General features: G+C 45.3%; 1 protein-coding gene and 1 long non-coding RNA gene across 8 annotated transcripts in view; one reads left to right on the top strand and one right to left on the bottom strand.

Moving 5' to 3' along the window:
• The window catches only part of TTI1 (TELO2 interacting protein 1), a 43,599-nt gene extending 39,129 nt beyond the window's left edge, over positions 1-4,470 (top strand). For all 4 annotated transcript variants that reach the window (XM_082361927.1, XM_082361924.1, XM_082361925.1 and 1 more), the window contains one exon: positions 3,058-4,470. In XM_082361927.1, coding sequence (XP_082218053.1) covers positions 3,058-3,241 — 184 coding nt within the window. In that variant the 3' untranslated portion in view covers positions 3,242-4,470. The remainder of the gene's footprint in view (positions 1-3,057) is intronic.
• Positions 3,859-14,274, bottom strand: LOC309614140. Of its 4 annotated transcripts, none has more exons than XR_014236036.1 (3): positions 5,934-14,274; positions 4,619-5,311; positions 3,859-3,950 (listed from the first exon to the last, which is right to left on the bottom strand). It is a non-coding gene; the product is annotated as an uncharacterized lncRNA (long non-coding RNA). The 4 variants fall into 4 exon arrangements; XR_014236037.1 differs by lacking the exon at positions 3,859-3,950 and having other exon boundaries at positions 4,628-5,311; positions 5,934-6,079; positions 7,322-14,274; XR_014236038.1 differs by lacking the exon at positions 3,859-3,950 and having other exon boundaries at positions 4,628-5,311; positions 5,934-6,470; positions 7,322-14,274.
• Positions 14,275-22,462: the final 8,188 nt, after the last annotated feature.

Consider the following 22,462-nt stretch of genomic DNA (forward strand, 5'->3'; position numbering starts at 1 on the left):
GAGAATTTTCCATGGTATGGCAGTGCTGCCAGGGTTGGTAGTGATAATTATTCCTTAGACACACACACACTCTTTCTGGAAGGAACAGTGTATTCATTATACACTTCAAAGTGTTTTCCTGCACCTCATCTCCTTAGAGCCTCAGAGCAAACCTGTGAGGAGGGTGGGGCAGGTGTGATTATTTTCCTTTGGAGAAGGAGGAAACAGGTTCACAAAGGCAAAATAATTTGCTCCCAGCCTCAGAGGTGGGGAAGAAACTTGCGTTGCCACCGGCCATTCTGGGGATTCTACCTCTTTAAGAGCTCAGAAGTGAGACCCAAAATAATTCTTCCAAGAGTATGGCTCTAGCTTACTAAAAGAAGATGAACTTTGCACACGATTTTTCCTTTGCCTCCCTGTTGGCATTTTATTTAGGGATCTCGAAGGGCAAAGAGAGTGGCTTCCTTCCTTTTCCTTTCCTGCCAACTGAGTACAACACCCGCATTTAGTAAGTTAAAAAGGAGACCAAAAATGAACACTGCAACGTTTCCATGCCGTGTAAATCAGAGCAGAGCTGTGACTGAACTGGGCCACAGCACCACTTTGCTTGGTGTCGCCCAGATCAAAATACTCCTTGAAGCTGAGAGTGCGCCCATGCTGTAGCTTGTTCCAGTTCTTGAAGGGGAAAAAAAAAATCAAATGAAACCATTTGCATTCTAACAGTCTTTGGCACCAGGGAAAACTGTCAACTGTGTCACGTGTAAATAGAAATCTGCTTCCCATTTTTGGTGCATTTTTTTCATAATTTCCCTTGCCACTCTAATTATCAAAGATAGTTTTGTTTTTAAACAAAACTTGTCTCCCACGCAGGGCCCATCTCCTTTCTGCGGTGAAGTGGAAACGATGAATTAGAATATTCTAATCACTTCTCCAGCAACCACCACTGAGGTTATAAACTCAAGATTATCCTAAGTAAAGAAAACTTAAATTGTTCAGGCACAAAACAGGCCAGAAAATGTGTCAAAGTGCCCCCTCCACCTGTCTCCCTTGCCTCCTTAGCATATGTCTGTTAAACCCAAGGAAGAAAGCAAAACTGGCTTCACCGAAGTAAAACCCAAATCCCCTGACGGCACAGGCTTTTTAGATTAACGAAATTAAAAACCAGAATTTAGCTCTGTTTAGCAAGCATTTACATTCCTATCTGATGCCCAGCAGTACAGGAGAGGCTCCTAGGAATGGTCATCAAAAATAAAATGTGATCCATCAAATAGATTCTGTCCACTGTTAGTTGGTAGACGGGGATCACATGTGGGAGCCCCTGTGTAGGGCTGGATCTGTGTTTTCTCATTTAAACCCCAGCAGAACCCTGGGTGAAGTACATCCGCAGTTTTAGAAATGAGGAAACTGAGACGGAGGCAAGCCGTACAGCTAGTGACATCTGCGGTAACGTGACTCCTGTTAGTAACATCCTTGGTCCTTCCTTGGTAGTGAGCAGTTGACCTCTCCTTTAGATCATTTTACAAAATATAACTATTTCAAAGAGGGATGCCATCTGAAGTCATTAGTGTGCAGCATAATAAGTCCCTTATTAAACATGAAACCTGTTCGATCAAGTATTGGTTGAGTGCTAACCATGTGCCGTGCTAAGTGCCTGAGATACAGCAGTGAACCAAACAGACATGGTCCCTGCCCTCAGGGGCTTCTGCTGTGAGGAAGGGAGATGGGAGATGGTCAGTAAACAGGCAATTGATAAATGCTGGGGAGGGTGTCCTGAGGGAGAAAAATAAGGGGCGGGGCTTCCCTGGTGGTGCAGTGGTTGAGAATCTGCCTGCCAATGCACGGGACACGGGTTCGAGCCCTGGTCTGGGAAGATCCCACATGCCTCGGAGCAACTAGGCCCGTGAGCCACAGCTACTGAGCCTGCGCGTCTGGAGCCTGTGCTCCGCAACAAGAGAGGCCGCAATAATGAAAGGCCCGCGCACCGCGATGAAGAGTGGCCCCTACTTGCCGCAACTAGAGAAAGCCCTCGCACAGAAACGAAGACCCAACACAGCCATAAATAAATAAATAAATAAATAAATAAAAATTGTATAACTTTAAAAATAAGGGGCAACCACTTAGGCGACATGGTCAGGAAGGCCACCGTCTCCGCACATGTGATACGTGAGCTGAGATGGGCAGGGTGGCTGAGAGAGAGCCGCCCAGCTAGGGGAGGACCTCATCCTTCCCAAGATTGAAAAGCCCGATCCGAATCGCTGAGTCAGCCAGGTATAGGAAGTCTACACTTGGATTACCCGGCACAGTGGCCTGGGCGTCGTTCAGAAATGGGATGTGAACAGATACGAGGCAAAGGGTTGTGACCCCACGGTTCAGACCAAGATAAAGAACCTCACCCGTGGTGGGTGTCTGGTGCTGGGTGGCCCCGGCCCTTCAGCTGTGTTCATGTCGTGTATAGGGCACCAGTGCTCTGCCTCTGCTAAAGGTCCCAGAGCCAGGCTCAGCCGATCCTGCCGTGGGAGAATAACTGCATCTGATCCCTCTATGGGATCCAGACCACCGAGAATCCATGGCTCTCAGGGGCCAGCAATGGGCCAACTACTGAGTTCAGCAGCGTGCTGGAGGGTCAGAGATAAGGGTCTGAGACTCAGGAGTTGAGGGTTTGCCCAGGCTCCCCAAGCAGGAGAGAGAGTCCCTGCACCGGGGCTGGTCCTGTGAGCGAAGTGGACTCTGTAATAAGGGGTGGGCCCTATCCATTTTCTTCCTTCTGAGAGCTGTTTTATAGCCCAGAATTTAACCGGTTTCTTTGCCAAGAGCTTGTTTGATGTCAATATTGTTCTGCTCAGACTAACTACTTTCCTTTCCTCTATGTCAATGGATATGAAGCTCTTTACCTCTCTTTCTGTTAGGTTTTGGGACCATCCTAATGGCCCTGTATTAGGAATGAAAGTGGGCTTTGTTCTGCTGTGCAGAGTGATGCAATGATCATTTTTTTCTCCAAGAGCCCGCTAAGCAGCCTCTGGGGTGGAGCACCAGCAGCCCTCCCTCGTGCCCTCACTCTCTTTCTCCGTCTCTCCACAGCCTTTTCCTCCACCTGATGAAGGTAGACCCGGACTCCACCTGGCTGCTCCTGAACGAACTTTACTGCCCGCAGGAGTTCACACCTCCCCACCCCAGCCTCCACCCGGTGCAGCTGCGGGGGCCCGCTGGGCAGCAGAACCCGTACGCAGCCAACGTGCTCCGCCTGCTCCAGGAGCTGCAGTGACCCCGCCCCTCCCCCCTAGTCAGGCAGGCGCCAGAGGAGGTCCCCTGCCTCCCTTGCTGAGGACGTGGGGCCCACCCCACCCTGGCCGAGGCTGCTGGTGTCAGCCTCAGAGAAGACTGCCAAGGTGGATTAGACAGCCAATCGATTTATAAATTGATTGATCACACAACTGCTTAGAAATTGGATTGAAGGAAAGCAGCTGACTGTTACTTATATTTCATACCTGGTATTTTCAAATGACATTGTCTGGCAGCTCTAAGGGCTTAACTCCTTAGCTTACCATCTCTGCGGCCCTAGCTGCCTCACAGGCCACCCCACGCACCCACCCACACCCAAGAGCTTGAGGACACGTGGGGCGGAGGCCTGTACTACCCATCAGGTGTGACCGCGGTGCCTGAGGACCACGTGGAAGTATCACACATCGGAGAGTTTTCAGATCACCGGCCTGCAGCATGGACTCACACACCTCCCCCTCCTCAAGTAAGGAGATAAGAACCTAACCTGTTCTTTGGAAGAAAATGAAATAAAGGCACTTCTTGGATGAAAAGTACGATCAAGAACTCACTTTGAAGTTTGTTATTTAAATTGGGTGATTTTTTAAAAAATGAATTTATGGGGAATTCCCTGGTGGTCCAGTGGTTAAGACTCTGCGTTGTCACTGCTGAGAGCCTGGGTTTGATCCCTGGTCAGGGAACTAAGATCCCGCGTGCTGCAAGGGAAGGCCAAAAAAAAGAAAAAAGAAAAAACTGAGTTTATGTTCATGAATGGGTAATAAAAAGTCATGGTATAAAATCCAAGCAGTACAAAATAATGAAAAGTCAGTCTCCCCATCCTCATTCCCTGGACATCTAGTTTCCCTCTCCAAAGGCAAACACTCATGACAGTTTTTTTGGATACCTTTTAAGTATTTTTTAACTTTCCATCAGGGATAACGGTACTCTGAAGGCCCATGTGCCCATAACCCAGCTGCACCCCGTCACCAGCACGTGGCCAGCCCTGCTTCATCCCGCCCCTTCCCAGTTACCTCCACATCACAGCCAGCCCCTGGATGCTTTTTAAGCAAACCCCAGATGTCATATCCAAACTTCTTTTTTTTAAAATAAATGTACAGCCAGAATAGCATTATCACACCTAAAAAATTTAACAATGGTCCTGTGTGTTTGAATCAGGATGCAAATAAGGTATGTGCATTGCCATTATCGATATGTCCCTTAATAAATCTCTTTTAATTTATAGATTCTCCCTCCACCTCTCTTTTCTTTTCCCGGGAAGTTTTTTGTTGAGGAAACAAGGTCATTTATTCTACAGCATTTCCCACAGTCTGGCTTTACTGATTGCATCCCCGTGGGGGGTCATTTCATGGGCTGCTCCTGTCACCTGTGTTTCCTATAAATGAGGAGGCAGAACAAGAGGCTTGATCGGGTTTGATTTTTTTGTTTTTGCTTTTTGGCTGCACTCCTCCATGGGTGGTATTATTTTCTTCCATCAGGAGGTACATGATGTCTGAACTCTTCTTGTGAAGTTGGCAGCCATTGGTGAGCCTCACCTGGACCCGCTCGTTCATTAGGGATTGCAGAGCAGCGCTGTTCCAGCCCCGTCATGCCGGCTTGCTTGTAGCTAGAGCCTTGGTCCCTTCATCAACCATGTGGTAACCTTGAGGGAGTTTGTGTAGAAAAAGCAGGATAAACACTTGATTTTTCTAGCTGGGAGACTTAAACCCCACAGATTATGTAAATTCAGGTACTCAGCCACATGCACACACTCACTCACCCATGCTGAAAGATGCGCATTCGAGAATGATGAATGCTTCCTCCCCAGATGCATGGTGAGGCACTATCTACATAACTCCTCCACTGACATAGATAATCCCCAAGCTCCAAAAAAAAACACAACAAAACAAGATGGTTGGCATGGGGACTTACTGGAGCAAGGGTCCCCAGCCAGTTCCAGAGAGGCCCCCCTCCTTTCCTTTTAGGACCTTCCCTGCAAGGGCAATGGGATGTCCAGCTGGCTTCTGGTCTGGCTGTCAGTGAGTCATCACCACCCTGCTTCGGCCTTCAGTTCTCCCACCTGTAAAGTGGAGGGAATGGGCCAGAGAGAGAGTTCTTAAGCTTTGAGGATCCTGTGCTCTTCCAGGAATCAGATGAGATCTGAGGACCCACTCCCCCAAAACATTCCTCCTCCCCTGTCACTCCCAGGAGGGCGCTGCATCCTCCAAGCCTACAGTCACGCACCATCTCCACCTCCCGCTGGGGCTGCTTAGCTGACCTCCCAAAATTCTGGGTACAATTTCAGAGACTTCACCTATGACCCCAGAGGAACTCCAAGTTAAGAAGTCCTGAGAGAGATAGTCACTTAACTCTCTTCCAGTTTTAAAATTCTGGGATGATTTCCTTTGGAAAAGGGAGGAAATGCCCTCTAACTGAGGGGTTTGTAGAAGGATTCACAGAGCATTGTTCCTAATTCCACTGGGGACACAAAGTGATAGACTAATTCAATCCCTAGGTCCTGACAAATGAAAAAACAGGTCAGAGAGGTGGCGTGAATTGTCGAGCATGACCTAGCTCCCAGGGAGATTAAAGCAGCCTGCCTTTCTTCCCCAGGTGCCTGGGTGTGGCAGGCCGTGATGGTGTGCTGAGAATTGGGGGGGGGAGGAACATGCACACCCACCCTGTGCTGTAACAAAACTCGCGCTCTGGGGAAGCCCTCCAGGAGATCATCCACGTGGGAGGACTTGCCGTGATGAGGGCTTGCTGTGATGTTCCAAAAACCCACCTCTTCCTCAAAGAGTTAAGACATCCCGAGTCACTCTCAGATTCCTGCAGGCAGATTGTTGCACTTGATTAAAAAAAAAAAAAACTAATTAGAGTGCCTCTCTGGTTATTATTATATTCAGGCAACTTTAATTTTGAAGCTGTCCAGCTGACTCAATCCAGTCTTTGTTAACGTAGGCTTTGCAAAGTGATCGTTTCCCCTGTTAAAACTTGGTGGTGCAGTGAGGGTTTCTTCTGTCATTCGGGGTGCAACCTGAGTACTCTGAGTATCAATGTGGCTGGAGACGGGTAGGGGAGGGATTAACCGGCAGATATTGAAAGGCCTTGCATTTCGGGTTGAGATGTTTGAGGTCTGATCTGCAGGCAGTGGAGGCTCCTGGAGGATTCAGGGAAGTGTAGAGCTGGATCCAGGGGATCCCGAGAAGAGCTGGATGTGGCCCTCAGGGGGCACCATACTGTGGAGAGAACATGGATGTAGAGTTCATCAGAGCTGGGGTTGATTTCTGACTCTGCCTCTTAGTAACTGCGTGACCTCGGTGAGTCACTTCACTTCATTTTCCCATCTCTAAAATGGAGCTGCTGCCTCCCCCTCTTTTGACGGCTGCTTCAGGGGGAATAAGTGCTGTAGTGTTTATGGTGTTTAGCTAGTGCCTGGGGCTCGACAACATGCTTTCCTTCCCCCTATCCCCACCCCATTGCTCGTGGCTTTGTTAGGGATGCAATACCTACTCTTCCAAGTCAATTATAGCTGAGGAAGTAGATGGTTATGTCTCAGAACGAACTACCCAGGAACTACAGAGGACCACAGCGGGGGGGAGGGGAGGGCGGGGCGGGGGATAAAATCCTGGCAAGAGGGCTTCCCTGGTGGTGCAGTGGTTAAGAATCCGCCTGCCAATGCAGGGGACACAGATTCAAGCCCTGGTCCAGGAAGATCCCACATGCCCCGGAGCAACTAAGCCCGTGTGCCACAGCTACTGAGCCTGCGCTCTAGAACCTGTGAGCCACAATTACTGAGCCCACGTGTCACAACTACTGAAACCCGCACGCCTAGAGTCCGTGCTCCACAACAAGAGAACCCACCGCAATGAGAAGCCCGTGCACCGCAACGAAGAGTAGCCCACACTCACTGCAACCAGAGAAAAGCCTGCGCGCAGCAACAAAGACTCAACGCAGCCAAAAATAAAATAAAATAAATAAACTAAAAAACAAAAAAGATCCTGGCAAGACAAGCAGACTTTTTGGCAGGCAGAGAGGATAAAGGGCATTCCAGACAAGGTAATAACATGCCCAAATGCATCGGCCATACCTGCCAGTATCTGTACTCATCATAACTCCTTCCCTTGCAGCTGACAGCAGACCCAAGTCAAACTGGCTTGAGTTGAAAGAAATGTCTGGGCTCGCACGACCAACCAGCCCAGCTGGCTCCAAGTCCCACAGCCAGTCTGTCTTTTGATTCTGCTTCCCCCAGTGTTGCCTTCCTTCTCCAGCAGCCTCTTTCTGTAAAGTGTCAAAGACGGCCACCAGTAGTTCCAGGCTTACGTTCTTTCTGCTGAACAAAGTTAGGAGAGTGTGCACGTCCCTCTGACGGCTCCAGCTCAAGTCCTAGGACTTGCTCTCCTCAGCTCAGCCCCTCCGTCGCCCCGCCCCAAACCAAGCATTGTGCATTCAAGCAGGTGTCGGCAAACTTTCTCTGTAAAGGGCCAGATGGCAAATATTTTAGGTTTTGTGGGCATAGGTTCTCTATGGCATCTTCTTTGATTTTTTTTTTTTACAACCTTTTACAAATGTAAAAATTACTAGCTCAGGAGTCTTTCAAAATAGGCTAGGGGCCATTTTTTTTTTTTTGCCCTGGGATCTTAGTTTGCCAAGGCTGGATCTACATTCTCACGAGCAGGCCTGGAGGCAGGTGTCAGGTCAGCTCACCCAAACCATATGGAGAGGGAACTGGGGTGGGGTGGTTTCCCCCAAAAGGAAACCCTGCATCCGGTTACCAGGAGAAGAGTTGCAGGGTGGAGAGGGACCAAAATGACAGGCATTCACCACCCCATATTTGTGGCGGGTGACAAGGGTGGCTTGGTGGTCTAGGGATGGTGGGTGTGAGAAGGTTGTGGTCGCTGAGGCCACATGTACGAAGGGCCTTGACTGTCAACCTGGGGTTCCCAGACTTAGGAGATCAAGAGAGGAGGTCTTGGACGGTTCTTGAACGCGTGAGTAATGCACTGAAAGCGTTTTAGGAATATGCATCTCGTGGCAGCATACAGGAGAAATTGGAAGGGAGAGAGCCTGGTGATGAAATTGTGTTTCTGAAAGTCCCAAGACGAGAAAATGTACCTCTTCCATCAACCCCAAACTGTTTGACACGCCATGGTTCATGGGCAACTTGAGGCACATAAATATGTGCTTTAAAGTTTAAAAGTAAGAAGTGAGATGAATGGAACCTCTGATGAGGCTTCCTCCAGCTCATTCGCAAGAGTTGAGAAGCCCTAGAAATGATTTTCCGCAGCTCCAGCTGTGATGAGCAGGGCAGGGCTCCTCTCCCTTTGTGTGACTTACCCCAGCCTCTGTGTCGGGCTTGATTGGAAGCAAAGTGCCCATGTTGCCTTTCCTCCAGAGTAAGGAAGAGAGGCCAAATTTCAGAAAATAATTGAGTGATGGCTGCCTCTGTCGAAGCATTGATTGCTTTATAAATGGCATTCTTCCCTCTGCCCCCCTGCCTCCCCGCCCACAACCCACTGAAGTTTGGAGGCAGCGACTTTCCAAATTACACTTGAAAAGCAGCCTGATTTCCCAGAGGAATCATTTCCTAGATTAGGAGCTGTTCTACCTTTTCTGACACTTCTACCCAGAGTACAAAGCCCGCCTGCAAAGGGCAAGGAGGGAGTGGTGCCCACCACCCTTCAAAGCCTTAGGCACCAGCCATTTATGAAAACGTCTCTCACTGCAGCCATCTCCCAGCATCTGGGGCTGCCCGCTTTTGCAGCAGGAAAGGGTTAAAAAGCACTGATGAGTGGCTGCCTCCACCACCCCCTTCCGTTTTCCCTCCTTATATAATTTTCCATTCTTTTCGCACAATGGCTCCTGGGTCTCAACCTGCTCTCTCAGTCAGTACCCTCACGTCCTCAGCTTCCTCCCACACAGGCAGGCTCTGAAGTAAGGAAAGCTCCTTTCAGAATCTCTGAGGCCGTTTCCAAGGGAAAAGACGCTGGGGGGTGAGGTGGGGGGTGGAGATAGGGAGAAGTAATGGAGAAAAGTCAGAAGTTCCTTCAAGAAATAAAACATGGGACTTCCCTGGCGGTCCAGTGGTTAAGACTCCACACTTCCACCGCAGGGGGCATGGGTTCGATCCAGGGTCAGGGAACTAAGATCCCGCATGCCTCACGGTGCAGCCAAAAAATAGTAATAATAAAATAACAAGAAATAAAACATGTTACATTCCCCAAGGCAGAGGTGTGCAGTGGACCCAGACCTTGGTGCACCCCACCTCCCCTCCACCCCATTTTCACATCCTTTCTTACCTCATGGACCCCACCTGGTGCTCTCACACATTCCATCCTGGACACTGCCCAGTCCCCTAGAAGAGGACGGAGAGGCCAGAAGTGGGAATCTAACTGTGCCACAGTTCACAGGTGACCTTGGGCAGTCCCTCCTCCTCCCCAGGGTCTCAGTTTCCCTGTCTGCTAGGGTTTGAAACTGTTGGTCTCCAAAATTGCTCCACCTCCTAAACTGTGGTTGGATAATAAAGTGTTGGCAAGTATTGGGGGAAACGGGTATGTAAGTTGGTACAAGCTCCCTGGAGGTCAGTTTGGCCATATTTCCTAAATTTAAATGTACACACCTTTTGACAAGCAATTCTGTCTCTAAGAATTTAATACTCACACGTGCACAAAGGAGTACATGCACAGGCAAGTCACTGCGAGGTTGTTCCTGATTTACAGAAACTCACAAATAGTAAATGCCCAGTATGTATCAGGCATTATGCCTAATGCTTTACATGAATATCTCAAGAGATTGGAAGCAAAAGATAGGAAGTAACCTAATCATAGGACTTAAACATCCATCCAGAAGAGACTGAAACACCCCCTTGCTCTCCCCCAAAACAGAAATTCTAGTGAACAATACTGAACAAATGGTACATCAAAAGTCATGAAATGTTAGTTATTTCCTAAAAGTAAATATGGAATTAAAAAGAAAGCAGGAGAACGGGTTGGGGAGGGAGGAAGGGAGGGAGGGATGGACTGGGTAAATGAACTATGGTCCATCCATATAATAAAATGAATAAAACAACAATGGCTACCAGAATTTTAAATGCACATACTCTTTGACTCGGCAGTCCCGCTTTTAGGAATTTCCTTGTCCACATGCAAAGATGATGAAGAAAGAGTTCATCGAAGCAGTGTTTGCATTAATCAAAGTTTGGAAACAACCTAGAAGTCCATCCAGAGAGTCTTGGCTAAATAAGTGTCTTACTAACGTGCAATGTGCCAAGTAGCCTTTAAAAAGAAAAAGCTGGTTCTCTGTGTATATCTCCAAGATATATTATTAAAGAAGAAGGCAAGCAGAACAATGCTACTATTTATGAGGGACAGGGGTACTTTATGTGTGGAATTTTCTTAAAGAACACTCAAGGGGCAGCCTCTAGGAAGGGTAGCAGGATTAGTGATGAGAAATCTTTTCACATTGCACCCTTTATACTCTTCACTTCTTTTTTTTTGGCCATGCCACATGGCTTGTGGGATCTTAGTTCCCCAACCAGGGATCAAACCCGGGCCCTCAGCAGTGAAAATGCCGAGTCCCAGCCACTGGACCACCAGGGAATTCCCTTTACTCTTCACTTTTTTTTTTTTTTTTTGGAAGTAGTGAAACAAGTAAAGTTTATTTATTTATTTATTTTTTATTGATTGATTGCTATGTTGGGTCTTCATTTATGTGCTAGGGCTTCCTCTAGTTGCGGCAAGCGGGGGCCACTCTTCATCACGGTGCGCGGGCCTCTCACTATCGCGGCCTCTCTTGTTGCAGAGCACAGGCTCTAGACGTGCAGGCTCAGTAGTTGTGGCTCACGGGCCTAGTTGCTCCGTGGCATGTGGGATCTTCCCAGACCAGGGCTCGAACCCGTGTCCCCTGCATTAGCAGGCAGACTTTCAACCACTGCGCCACCAGGGAAGCCCCTACTCTTCACATTTTTAAATCATATACATGTGTAACTTATTCACTCACAAAAAAGTTATTATTAAAATATAAGACATCTGTGAGTCTATAATTCTATGGTAAACTCACATTTTGGTGATAGGAGTCTAACATAATCTGGGCTCCCTCTCCTGTGCTGTGCATTTCTCAAGGGGAACCAGGCTGGGGGGAGAGGAGGTATTGCTTAAGCCAAATAAGAAAAGCGATCTTAGAGAGGATCCCTTCAGGGAATGGGTTGTGTGCTGTACGGACAGCCACCCCACACAGCCCCTGTGTGCATGCAGAAAAACCATCTCCCATCCGTGCCCCAGCTCATCTGAGCCCTCAGAACCCCAAGAGAAGCAGGTCGAGCCTCAGAGGCTCTCCTGACTGCCCAGACAGAACTTAGGGCTCACACTCAGTGCTCTCAGGGCATTGCACAGTGCCCTCTGCCCCAGCCCCCAGTGAGGCTCTGTCCAGCTTGCAGCCTTTTCCCTCGTGGAGGGATGGCATTCATGACTGCATCTTCAGCACCTTGGACAGGGCTGCAGCTTGTGCCTTCCTCTCATTGTTAGGATGACAGCTGCCCAGTGACGGGCCCAAAGGCACCAAATAAAGGACAAAGATAGGATTCAAACCTGAGGCTGCCAACATCAAATGATGAGTTACATGCTCAGTTACATCAGGTTTATGCAACAGAATTCAAAATCTTCAGGTTGTAAACTTCAATTCAGTTCAACAAGCATTTTCCGAGGCTTTTTATGTGCCAGGCCCAGAGACAAAAAGACATAAATTCTGTCTCCTAGGAGCCAGGTTCCGAGGAGAGCTAAACAAAACAATCATCATGAGAAGGCAGCAATAAAGTTTGGATTGGGAGGAGGTTGGGAGCAGCAGTTAAGAGCATGGCCTCTGGACACAGACAGCCTGGGTTTGACTTCTGACCCTGCTGCCTTGGGCAAGTCTCTTCATTGCTCCGAGCGTTGACAAAATGGGAATAAAAATAATACCTCCCTGAGAGCATGGTGAGAATACAGTGCTAGACTCAGGGCCTAGCCCCTGGGCAGTGCTCTGTAGGAGTTGGTCATGATGATGATGATGATACCTTAGAGGTATGAGTGGCAGCCCAGAGGTAGAACTGAAAGGAAACTGGGAGGCTTCATGGAAGAGAGGCTGTCCAAACTGGCTTTGCTGTATTTGCCCCTCAGATGCCAAGGGAAGGATCCCCTCTGGGAAGAGGGAACAGCACGTATGGTGTTTGGCTCATGTGAATGGGAGGTGGGAACGGTAAACAACAAGGCTGAACAAAAGGATGAAACTTCGGGAAGGGAGGCTGATCTGTTCGATATCCAAAGGCAGACACAACTCTACTGCCAGTGGGCACTCAGTAGGCGCCTAAGGAATGGGTTGGTAACATTGCACCAGGGAAGTTGTTCTCTGTGGCTTTTCTGCGGGGCTCTGACAGGATGGAGGGCTGAGCTCGCCCTTGCCAGGCTACCCCCAAGCCCTCCTCTCCACCGTTCCTGAGGCCTGTTGTGAGGGCAGAACAGTCCTCTGTGGGGTGAAGTGCAAGGGCTCTGAAGGCAGCCTGCCTTGGCCATTTATGCACTTTCCAGCCCTGTGACCTCTGACACATCAGTTTCCTCATCTGTAAGATGGGGGTAATAATAGTAGCTCAGCCTGTAGAATTTTGGTGAGGACTCAGTGATTTAATGCAGGAAAAGCACTACTGAGCACTGAGGCTAGTATGTAGTTGATGCCCGGACCCAGGGAGATGTTCCATTTCTGCAGAGCATCAGGTCCTTGGGAACAGGAGGATGAGTAAGACCCAGGACCAGCAGACACACCTGATGAAGAACAGACTGGGGAGAGCCCAGTCTGCCTCGAGGCAGAGGCGGCTTCCTGGAGGAGACAGCCCAGCGTGGGGAGGAGAAAAGGCCGTGTGCCAGCGCTTCTGCTCTGCAAGCCTCAGTTTTCACATCTGCAAATGCAGCTAGTAATGGATTTGCTGTGCGAACTAAATGAGCTAATGCAAGGCCAGGGTGAGCACATCATGGCCTGTGAGCCTCTAAGCTGGGCTGCTTAGGAGGAGAGAGGAGCCTCGTTGTTAACTAGAAGGAAAGAGTTCAGGACAGTTGGGTAGCTATGTTCTCAAAATAGACCCTCTACCGGCCATCAGGGAGGATGACACCAAGGTGTGAGCAGACACTCCTGGCGCCACAGCTCCCTCTAATCTTCACAATTAGCCATGAGATACAATGTGCCCATTGTACAGGGGCAGAAACTGAGCTCAGAGGGCTGAAGAAGCAGGTTCCTAAGGTCCCACTGTGAAGGAGGACTCAAGTCCTCTCCCAGGGTAATTACAGCTTGCGAGCACCTGCTTTCCTGACTTCTGGGAAGTCTATACAAAGTCGGGGGTGGGGTGTGGCCTTAGAATTTACACTCCAGTGTGGGAGGCCAGACTTCCCTGAGAAACGTTTTCATTTACTAATGGATTTAATGAGTGCAGAACTTCCTGTTTTAAACAAACAAGTGATTAGCATTGACTACAGAAGTGAGAAGGATCCTAATGAATTGCTAATTAGCCTCTTCCTCTTCCTGGGGTCTTAAACTGGTGAATTCTCTCTCTGGATACTGGGAGTCCTAGTCAATCGGACTGGAATTCAATCATTCATTCACTCATTTTTCATTCATTCACCCCACATATATTTCTTGAGGACCTACTATGTGTCACTCTGAATAAGACAAGCAAGATCCCTTCGTTACAGTCTGATTGGAAGACAGTGGTAATCAACTAACCTCACGAATATATAATGACGCACTTATAGGACAGGGAGCTGGGATGGTGTGCAACAGGACTTGTTCTTGTCCTGGGGTGGGGGTGGGGTGTCCCTCAGAGAAGGCTACCTAGAGAAAGGGACATTTGAGCCAAGATCTGAAGAATAAGTAGCCCTTGACTAGATGAAAAGGGATGGGAAAGAGTAGCAGAGTGCTTCAGACATTCCCAGAACAGCATATGCAAAGGTCCTGTGGTGGGAGGGAGCAGGGTGAGTCTGAGGAAAAGGAAGAGGCCAGCATGATGAGAGATACGCAAGGCGTGTGTGTGTGTGTGTGTGTGTGTGTGTGTGTGTGTGTGTGTGTGTGTGTGTGTGAGAGAGAGAGAGAGAGAGAGAGAGAGAGAGAGAGAGATGAGGCTGGGGGTTAAGGATGTTGGTCTTCTCCGGGTGCCCAGCCCATATCCTTCAGGTCTTACTGCCTCAGTCTGCTCCAGCCAACTTCCAGCTGCCCCATGTTTGCATCTCTTTGCCTGAGGACTTTCCACAGGTAAGGAAGGCCTTCTGTCTCCATACTTAGCAGCCCAGAAGTCTTAGCAAATTAACACCCTGGGAGCAGCCTTCAGCCAATGACTAGTAGAAGTTAATGTATAAAAACCACAGCTCCCCAAGCCCTTGGGATGACTTTGAGGTACATGCTCTACACTGGCTCCCAGAGCTCCCTGGTAGGATGGAGCCCCACTTGCTCACAGTGGATGCTTGCCTGACCACTCACACTTTCCCTGTCTCATTTCCCCACTCCTCTTCTGGTACTTTCTGGAATCACCTCCCCAGGAAACTACTTGCCATTAAACCTTTGTCCCAGCATCTGCTTCTGGAGGAACGCATACTAAAACATCCTTTAAACAAGACACAGATACGTTTCCAGCCCCCTCTGCACCCTTGCCTGGACACCTTCCTCTCTCTCATTTGCTTCCCTCACAGAGTGTGGGGCCCATGGACCATGGTGGCCCAGCTTGGGTCCGCATGGCACAGTGTAGATCAGACCCATCACCTGCCTCTTTCTTAGTACTCTTCCTCTATAATTCAACCTGAGATGTCTCTCCTCTGGGGCAGCACTGTCCAATAGAACTTTCTTCAAGGATGGAAGTGTTTTATGTCTGTGCTATCCATTATGGTGGCCACTAGCCACGAGTGTCTACTAAGCACTTGAAATGTGGCTGGTACAACTGGGGAACTGAATATTTTATTTTATTAGTTTAGATTGAAATAAATACATGGGGCTAATGGCTACTGTATTGGACACACAGCTCTGGGATATACCCTACCCTCTGTAGGCTGCTAAGTTTCCTGGACACCAAGTCTGATGGACCGTGGGAAGGGCAGCTGAGTGGACCCAGCTCTCTGCACCCAGCTCAGCCATTGGGCCCATCAGAACTTCCTCAGGTAGGTCACCAGAAGGCAGACACTTGGGTCCCAGTGTGGTCAACAATGTGGGCCTGTCTACAGATTCCATTATTTTATTTTATTTATTTATTTATTTATTTATTTTTGGCTGTGTTGGGTCTTCGCTGCTGTGCGTGGGCTTCTCGTTGTGGCCTCTCTTGTGGAGCACAGGCTCTAGGCACGTGGGTTTCGGTAGTTGTGGCACGTGGGCTCAGTAGTTGTGGCGCACGGGCTCTAGAGAACAGGCTCAGTAGTTGTGGCGCACAGACCCAGTTGCTCTGCGGCATGTGGGATCCTCACCAGGGCTCGAACCCGTGTCCCCTGCATTGGCAGGCAGATTCTCAACCACTGCGCCACCAAGGAAGTCCCTACAGATTCCATTTTTAACTCCCCCTTCTCTGAATGCACCATCCTTCAACTGCTCCCTACCCCCTGTAGCTGGATCAGAAAACTTTGAGGGAGAAGCCACGGTGGCTGGTCTGGTGGCTGGGGGTGAGGCCTGGAAGTGCTGACTGAGACACCTCCTTATCCACCAGCCTGGCATCCTTTTGTGTAGTGAATAAAAAAGTTCTCCCTGGAGTTGAGGAATAAACATATTTTTCGACTAATACAGTATATTGAACTAGTGCCTAGCATTCAGGACAAAGGCAGGCTCAGGGTAGGCCCAGCTAGAAGTCATCAGTATCTAACCTCCTCTTCTAAGTAAAAGAACCGCTATTTATCTAGGCACACAGCTGGTCAGAATAAAGGTCACACTTTCCCATCTCCCTTGCCATGTGGCCATGTGGCTTAAGTTCTGGCCCATGATAGATAAGCAGAAATGATCTTCAACTTCAAGCAAGTATCCTTAAAGAGAGGGTGTGTGCCCTTCTCTCCCTTTTCCTCCTTCCTCCTGGCTGCAATGCAGACGCAGTGCTGGGGGTAGAGTGATCATCTTGGGCTTTGAAGAGAAGCCTGGCTAAAGGGATGGTAGATCTCATAGAAATGGGGTAGAAATGCCAACTAGTTCAAAACAAGGGTCTTGTGAAATTGAGGGAAGGAGAAAACAGGGCTCCAAAAAACTTCCTTTGCTCAGATAGGATGCAGTAGGTCCAAACTTTGACCCAAACTTTAAAAGCTGTTAATGTCTGTCAGGAACAAATCTTTATTCATTGATTCATTTATTGAGTGCATGCCATGAGCCAAGACCTGTGCGAGGCACTGGGGACTCAGCAGTACACAGGACACTAAAAGTTTGTGCCCTCACAGAGCCTTCATTACCATTCCTGACATTTTATCGCTCAGTGTACCTTCTAAAGTGTTTTTACAGTCACCTTCAGTGAATATGGCCTTGAGCTCATACTTTAAAAATAACCTGCTCCTCAACCAGAACTCTCATACATTGCAGATGGGAATGCAAAATGGTGTAGCCACTTTGAAAAACAGTTTGGAAGTTTCTTATAAAGTTAAACATACATTTACCATACTGCCCAGAAATCCCACTCTTAGATATTTACCCAAGAGAAATGAAAACATGTCCACACAAAGATTTGTGTATGAATGTTCATGGCAGAGTTATACATAAGAGCCCCAACTAGAAACAACCCAAATGTCCATCAATAGAAGGATGGATAAACAAATTGTGATATATCCATACAACAGAATACTACTCAACAGTAAAAATGAATGAAGTACTGGTATACACAAAATGGATAAATCTCAAAATCACTACACTTGGTGAGAGAAGCCAACCACAAAAGAGTATATACTGTCTGATTCAATTTATATGAAATTCTAGGAAAGGCAAAACTAATCTATAAAAGTAGATCACTGGTTACCTGGGGCTGGGGTTTGGGGAAGGGGATTGATAGCAAAGGGGTACAGAGGAAGTTTGGGGGTTGATGAAAGTGTTATTTTCTTGATTGTAATGTGATTATATGACTATATGTTTATCACATAATGGTGATTGTATGACTATATCAAGTTATACACTTTAAATGGATGCTTTTATTGTGTATTAATCATATATACCTCAATAAAAATGATGTAAGAAAATTTAACCACACCATCCATGAATTAGTGAGGGAAAATAACCTCCATTTATACACTGCAACAATAGATAAATTATTATTTTCCATCAAAAAAAATTTTTAATACATCTTTTTTGGAGTATAATTGCTTCACAATACTGTGTTAGTTTCTGTTGGACAAGAAAGCAAATCAGCCATATGCATACACATGTACCCATATCCCCTCCCTCTTGAGTCTCCCTCCCATCCTCCCTATCCCACCCCTCTAGGTCATCGCAAAGCACCGAGCCGATCTCCCTGCTATGCTGCTGCTTCCCACCAGCCAACTATTTTACATTTGGTAGTGTATGTATGTCGATGCTACTCTCCCTTCGCCCCAGCTTCGCCCTCCCACCCCAGGTCCTCAAGTCCATTTTCTGTCTCTCTTTTTTGTTTAGCTTGAAATATTGTTATTCAATAATTTTTCAAGTATTTTTTAAAATTTATGTCTATTTCTTTATTCCTGCCCTGCAACTAAGTTCATCAGTACCATTTTTTTTTTTTTTTAGATTCCATATATATGTGTTAGCATACGGTATTTGTTTTTCTTTCTGACTTACTTCACTCTGTATGACAGACTCTAAGTCCATCCACCTCACTACAAATAACTCAATTTCGTTTCTTTTTATGGCTGAGTAATACTCCATTGTATATATGTGCCACATCTTCTTTATCCATTCATCTGTTGATGGACATTTAGGTTGGTTCCATGTCCTGGCTATTGTAAATAGTGCTGCAATGAACATTGTGGTACATGTCCGTTTTTGAATTATGGATTTCTCAGGGTATATGCCCAGTAGTGGGATTGCTGGGTCATATGGTAGTTCTATTTTTAGTTTTTTAAGGAACCTCCATACTGTTTTCCAGAGTGGTTGTATCAATTTACATTCTCACCAACAGTGCAAGAGGGTTCCCTTTTCTCCACATCCTCTTGAGCATTTGTTGTTTGTAGATTTTCTGATGATGCCCATTCTAACTGGTGTGAGGTGATACCTCATTGTAGTTTTGATTTGCATTTCTCTAATAATTAGTGATGTTGACCATCTTTTCATGTGCCTCTTGGCTATCTGTATGTCTTCCTTGGTGAAATGTCTATTTAGGTCGTCTGCCCATTTTTGGATTGGGTTGTTTGGTTTTTTGATATCAATCTGCATGAGCTGCTTGTATATTTTGGAGATTAATCCTTTGTCTGTTGTTTCATTTGCAGTTATTTTCTCCCATTCTGAGGGTTGTCTTTTTGTCTTGTTTATGGTTTTTGCTGTGCAAAAGCTTTTAAATTTAATTAAGTCCCATTTGTTTATTTTTCTTTTTATTTCCATTACTCTAGGAGGTGGGTCAAAAAAGTTCTTGCTGTGGTTTATGTCAAAAAGTGTTTTTCCTATGTTTTCCTCTAAGAGTTTTATAGTGTCTGGTCTTACATTTAAGTTTTTAATCCATTTGGAGTTTATTTTTGTGTATGGTGTTAGATAGTGTTCTAATTTCATTCTTTTACGTGTAGCTGTCCAGTTTTCCCAGCACCACTTATTGAAGAGGCTGTCTTTTCTCCATTGTATGGTCTTGCCTCCTTTGTCATAAATTAGGTGCCCATATGTGCGTGGGTTTATCTCTGGGCATTCTTTCTCGTACCATTGATCTATATTTCTGTTTTTGTGCCAGTACCATACTGTCTTGATTACTGCAGCTTTGTGGTATAGTTTGAAGTTGGGGAGCCTGATTCCTCCAACTCCATTTTTCTTTCTCAAGATTGCTTTGGCTATTTGGGGTCTTTTGCGTTTCCATACGAATTATAAAATTTTTTCTTCTAATTCTGTGAAGAATGCCATTGGTAGTTTGATAGGGATTGCATTGAATCTATAGATTGCTTTGAGTAGTATAGTCATTTTTCACAATATTGATTCTTCCAATCCAAGAACATGGCATATTTCTCCATCTGTTTATGTCATCTTTGATTTCTTTCTTCAGTGTTTTATAGTTTTCTGAGTACAAGTCTTTCGCCTCCTTAGGCAGGTTTATTCCTAGGTATTTTATTCTTTTTGTTGCAATGGTAAATGGGAGTGTTTCCTTAATTTCTCTTTCTGATTTTTCATTGTTGGTGTATAGGAATGCCAGAGATTTCTGTGCATTAATTTTGTATCCTGCAATGTTACCAAATTCATTGATCAATTCTAGTAGTTTTCTGGTAGCATCTTCAGGATTTTCTATGTATAGTATCATGTCATCAGCAAACAGTGACAATTTTACTTCTTCTTTTCCAATTTTTATTCCTCTTATTTCTTTTTCTTCTCTGATTGCTGTGGCTTGAACTTCCAAAACTGTGTTGAATAAGAGTGGCGAGAGTGGACATCCTTGTCTTGTTCCTGATCTTAGTGGAAATGCTTTCAGTTTTTCACCATTGAGTATGATGCTTGCTGTGGGTTTGTCATATATGGCCGTTATTATGTTGAGGTAGGTTCCCTCTATGCCCATTTTCTGGAGAGTTTTTATCATAAATGGGTGTTGAATTTTGTCAAAAGCTTTTTCTGCATCTATTGAGATGATCATATGGTTTTTATTCCTTAATTTGTTAATGTGGTGTATCACATTGATTGATTCGCATATATTGAAGAATCCTTGCATCCTTGGGATAAATCCCACCTGATCATGGTGTATGATCCTTTTAAGGTGCTGTTGGATTCTGTTTGCTAGTATTTTGTTCAGGATTTTTACATCTATGTTCATCGGTGATACTGGTCTATAATTTTCCTTTTTTGTGACCTTTTTCTGGTTTTGGTATCAGGGTGATGGTGACTTCGTAGAATGAATTTAGGAGTGTTTCTCCCTCTGCAATTTTTTGGAAGAGTTTGAGAAGGATTGGGGTTAGCTCTTCTCTAAATGTTTGATAGAATTTGCCTGTGAAACCATCTGGTCCTGGACTTTTGTTTGTTGGGAGATTTTTAATTACGGCTTCAATTTCATTACTTGTGATAAGTCTGTTTATATTTTCTAATTCTTCCTGGTTCAGTCTTGGAAAATTGTACCTTTCCAAGAATTTGTCCATTTCTTCATGGTTGTCCATTTTATTGGCATATAGTTGTTTGTAGTAGTCTCTTATAATCCTTTGTATTTCTGCAGTGTCAGTTGTGATTTCTCCTTTTTCATTTCTAATTTTATTGATTTGTGTCCTTTTTTTCTTGATGAGTCTAGCTAAGGGTTTATCATTTTTGTTTATCTTCTCAAAGAACCAGCTTTTAGTTTTATTGATGTTTGCTATTGTTTTCTTCATTTCCATTTCATTTATTTCTGCTCTGATCTTTATGATTTCTTTCCTTCTACTGACTTTGGGTTTTCTTTGTTCTTCTTTCCCTAGTTGTTTTAAGTGTAGGGTTAGATTGTTTATTTGAGATTTGTTGTTTCTTGAGGTGAGATTGTATTGCTATAAACTTCCCTCTTAGAACTGCTTTTGCTGTGTCCCATAGGTTTTGGGTCATCATGTTTTCATTGTCATCTTTTTCTATGTATTTTTTTATTTCTTCTTTGATTTCTTCAGTGATCTCTCGGTTATTTAGTAGCGCACTGTTTAGCCTCCATATATTTGTGTTTTTTACAGTTTTTTTCCTGTAATTGATTTCCAGTCTCATAGCGTTGTGGTCAGAAAAGGTGCTTGATACGATTTCAATTTTCTTAAATTTTCCGAGGCTTGATTTGTGACCCAAGGTGTGATCTATCCTGGAGGATGTTCCTTGCGCACTTGAGAAGAAAGTGTATTCTGCCACTTTTGGGTGGAATGTTCTATAAATATCAATTAGATCTATCTGGTCTATTGTGTCATTTAAAGTTTGTGTTTCCTTATTTATTTTCTGTTTGGATGATCTGTCCATTTGTGTAAGTGAGGTGTTAAAGTCCCCTACTATTATTGTGTTACTGTCGATTTCTCCTTTCATGGTTGTTAGCATTTACCTTATGTATTGAGATGCTCCTATGTTGGGTACATAAACATTTATAATTGTTATATCTTCTTCTTGGATTGATCCTTTGATCATTATGTAGTGTCCCTCCTTTTCTTGTAACAGTCTTTATTTTAAAGTCTATTTTATCTGATACGAGTACTGCTACTCCAGCTTTCTTTTGATTTCCATTTGCATGGAATATCTTTTTCCATCCCCTCACTTTCAGTCTGTATGTGTCCCTAGGTCTGAAGTGGGTCTCTTGTAGCCAGCATATATATGGGTCTTGTTTTTGTATCCATTCAGCCAGTCTGTGTCTTTTGGTTGGGGCATTTAATCCATTTACATTCAAGGTTATCATCGATATGTATGTTCCTATTACTATTTTCTTAATTGTTTTGGGTTTGTTTTTGTAGGTCTTTTTTCTTCTCTTGTGTTTCCCACTTAGAGAAGTTTCTTTAACATTTGTTGTAAAGCTGGTTTGGTGGTGCTGAATTCTCTTAGCTTTTGCTTGTCTGAAAAGCTTTTGACTTCTCCATCGAATCTGAATGAGATCCTTACTGGGTAGAGTAATCTTGGTTGTAGGTTTTTCTCTTTCATCACTTTAATTATATCCTGCCACTCCCTTCTGGCCTGCAGAGTTTCCACTGAAAAATCAGCTGATAACCTTATGGGGATTCCTTTGTATGTTATTTTTTGTTTTTCCCTTGCTGCTTTTAATATTTTTTCTTTGAATTTAATTTTTGTTAGTTTGATTAATATGTGTCTTGGTGTGTTTTTCCTAGGGTTTATCCTTTATGGGACTCTCTGTGCTTCCTGGAATTGGGTGACTATTTCCTTTCCCATGTTAAGGAAGTTTTCAACTATAATCTCTTCAAATAATTTCTCAGACCCTTTCTTTTTCTCTTCTTCTTCTGGGATCCCTATAATTCAAATGTTGGTGCATTTATTGTTGTCCTAGAGGTCTCTGAGATTGTCTTCAATTCTTTTCATTCTTTTCTCTTTATGCTGCTCCTCAGCAGTTATTTCCACCATTTTGTCTTCCAGCTCACTTATTCATTCTTCTGCCTCAGTTATTGATTACTTCTAGTGTATT

Source organism: Balaenoptera borealis (genome assembly GCF_965194805.1).
Source record: "Balaenoptera borealis genome assembly, chromosome: 16".
Taxonomy (NCBI): Eukaryota; Metazoa; Chordata; class Mammalia; order Artiodactyla; family Balaenopteridae; genus Balaenoptera; species Balaenoptera borealis.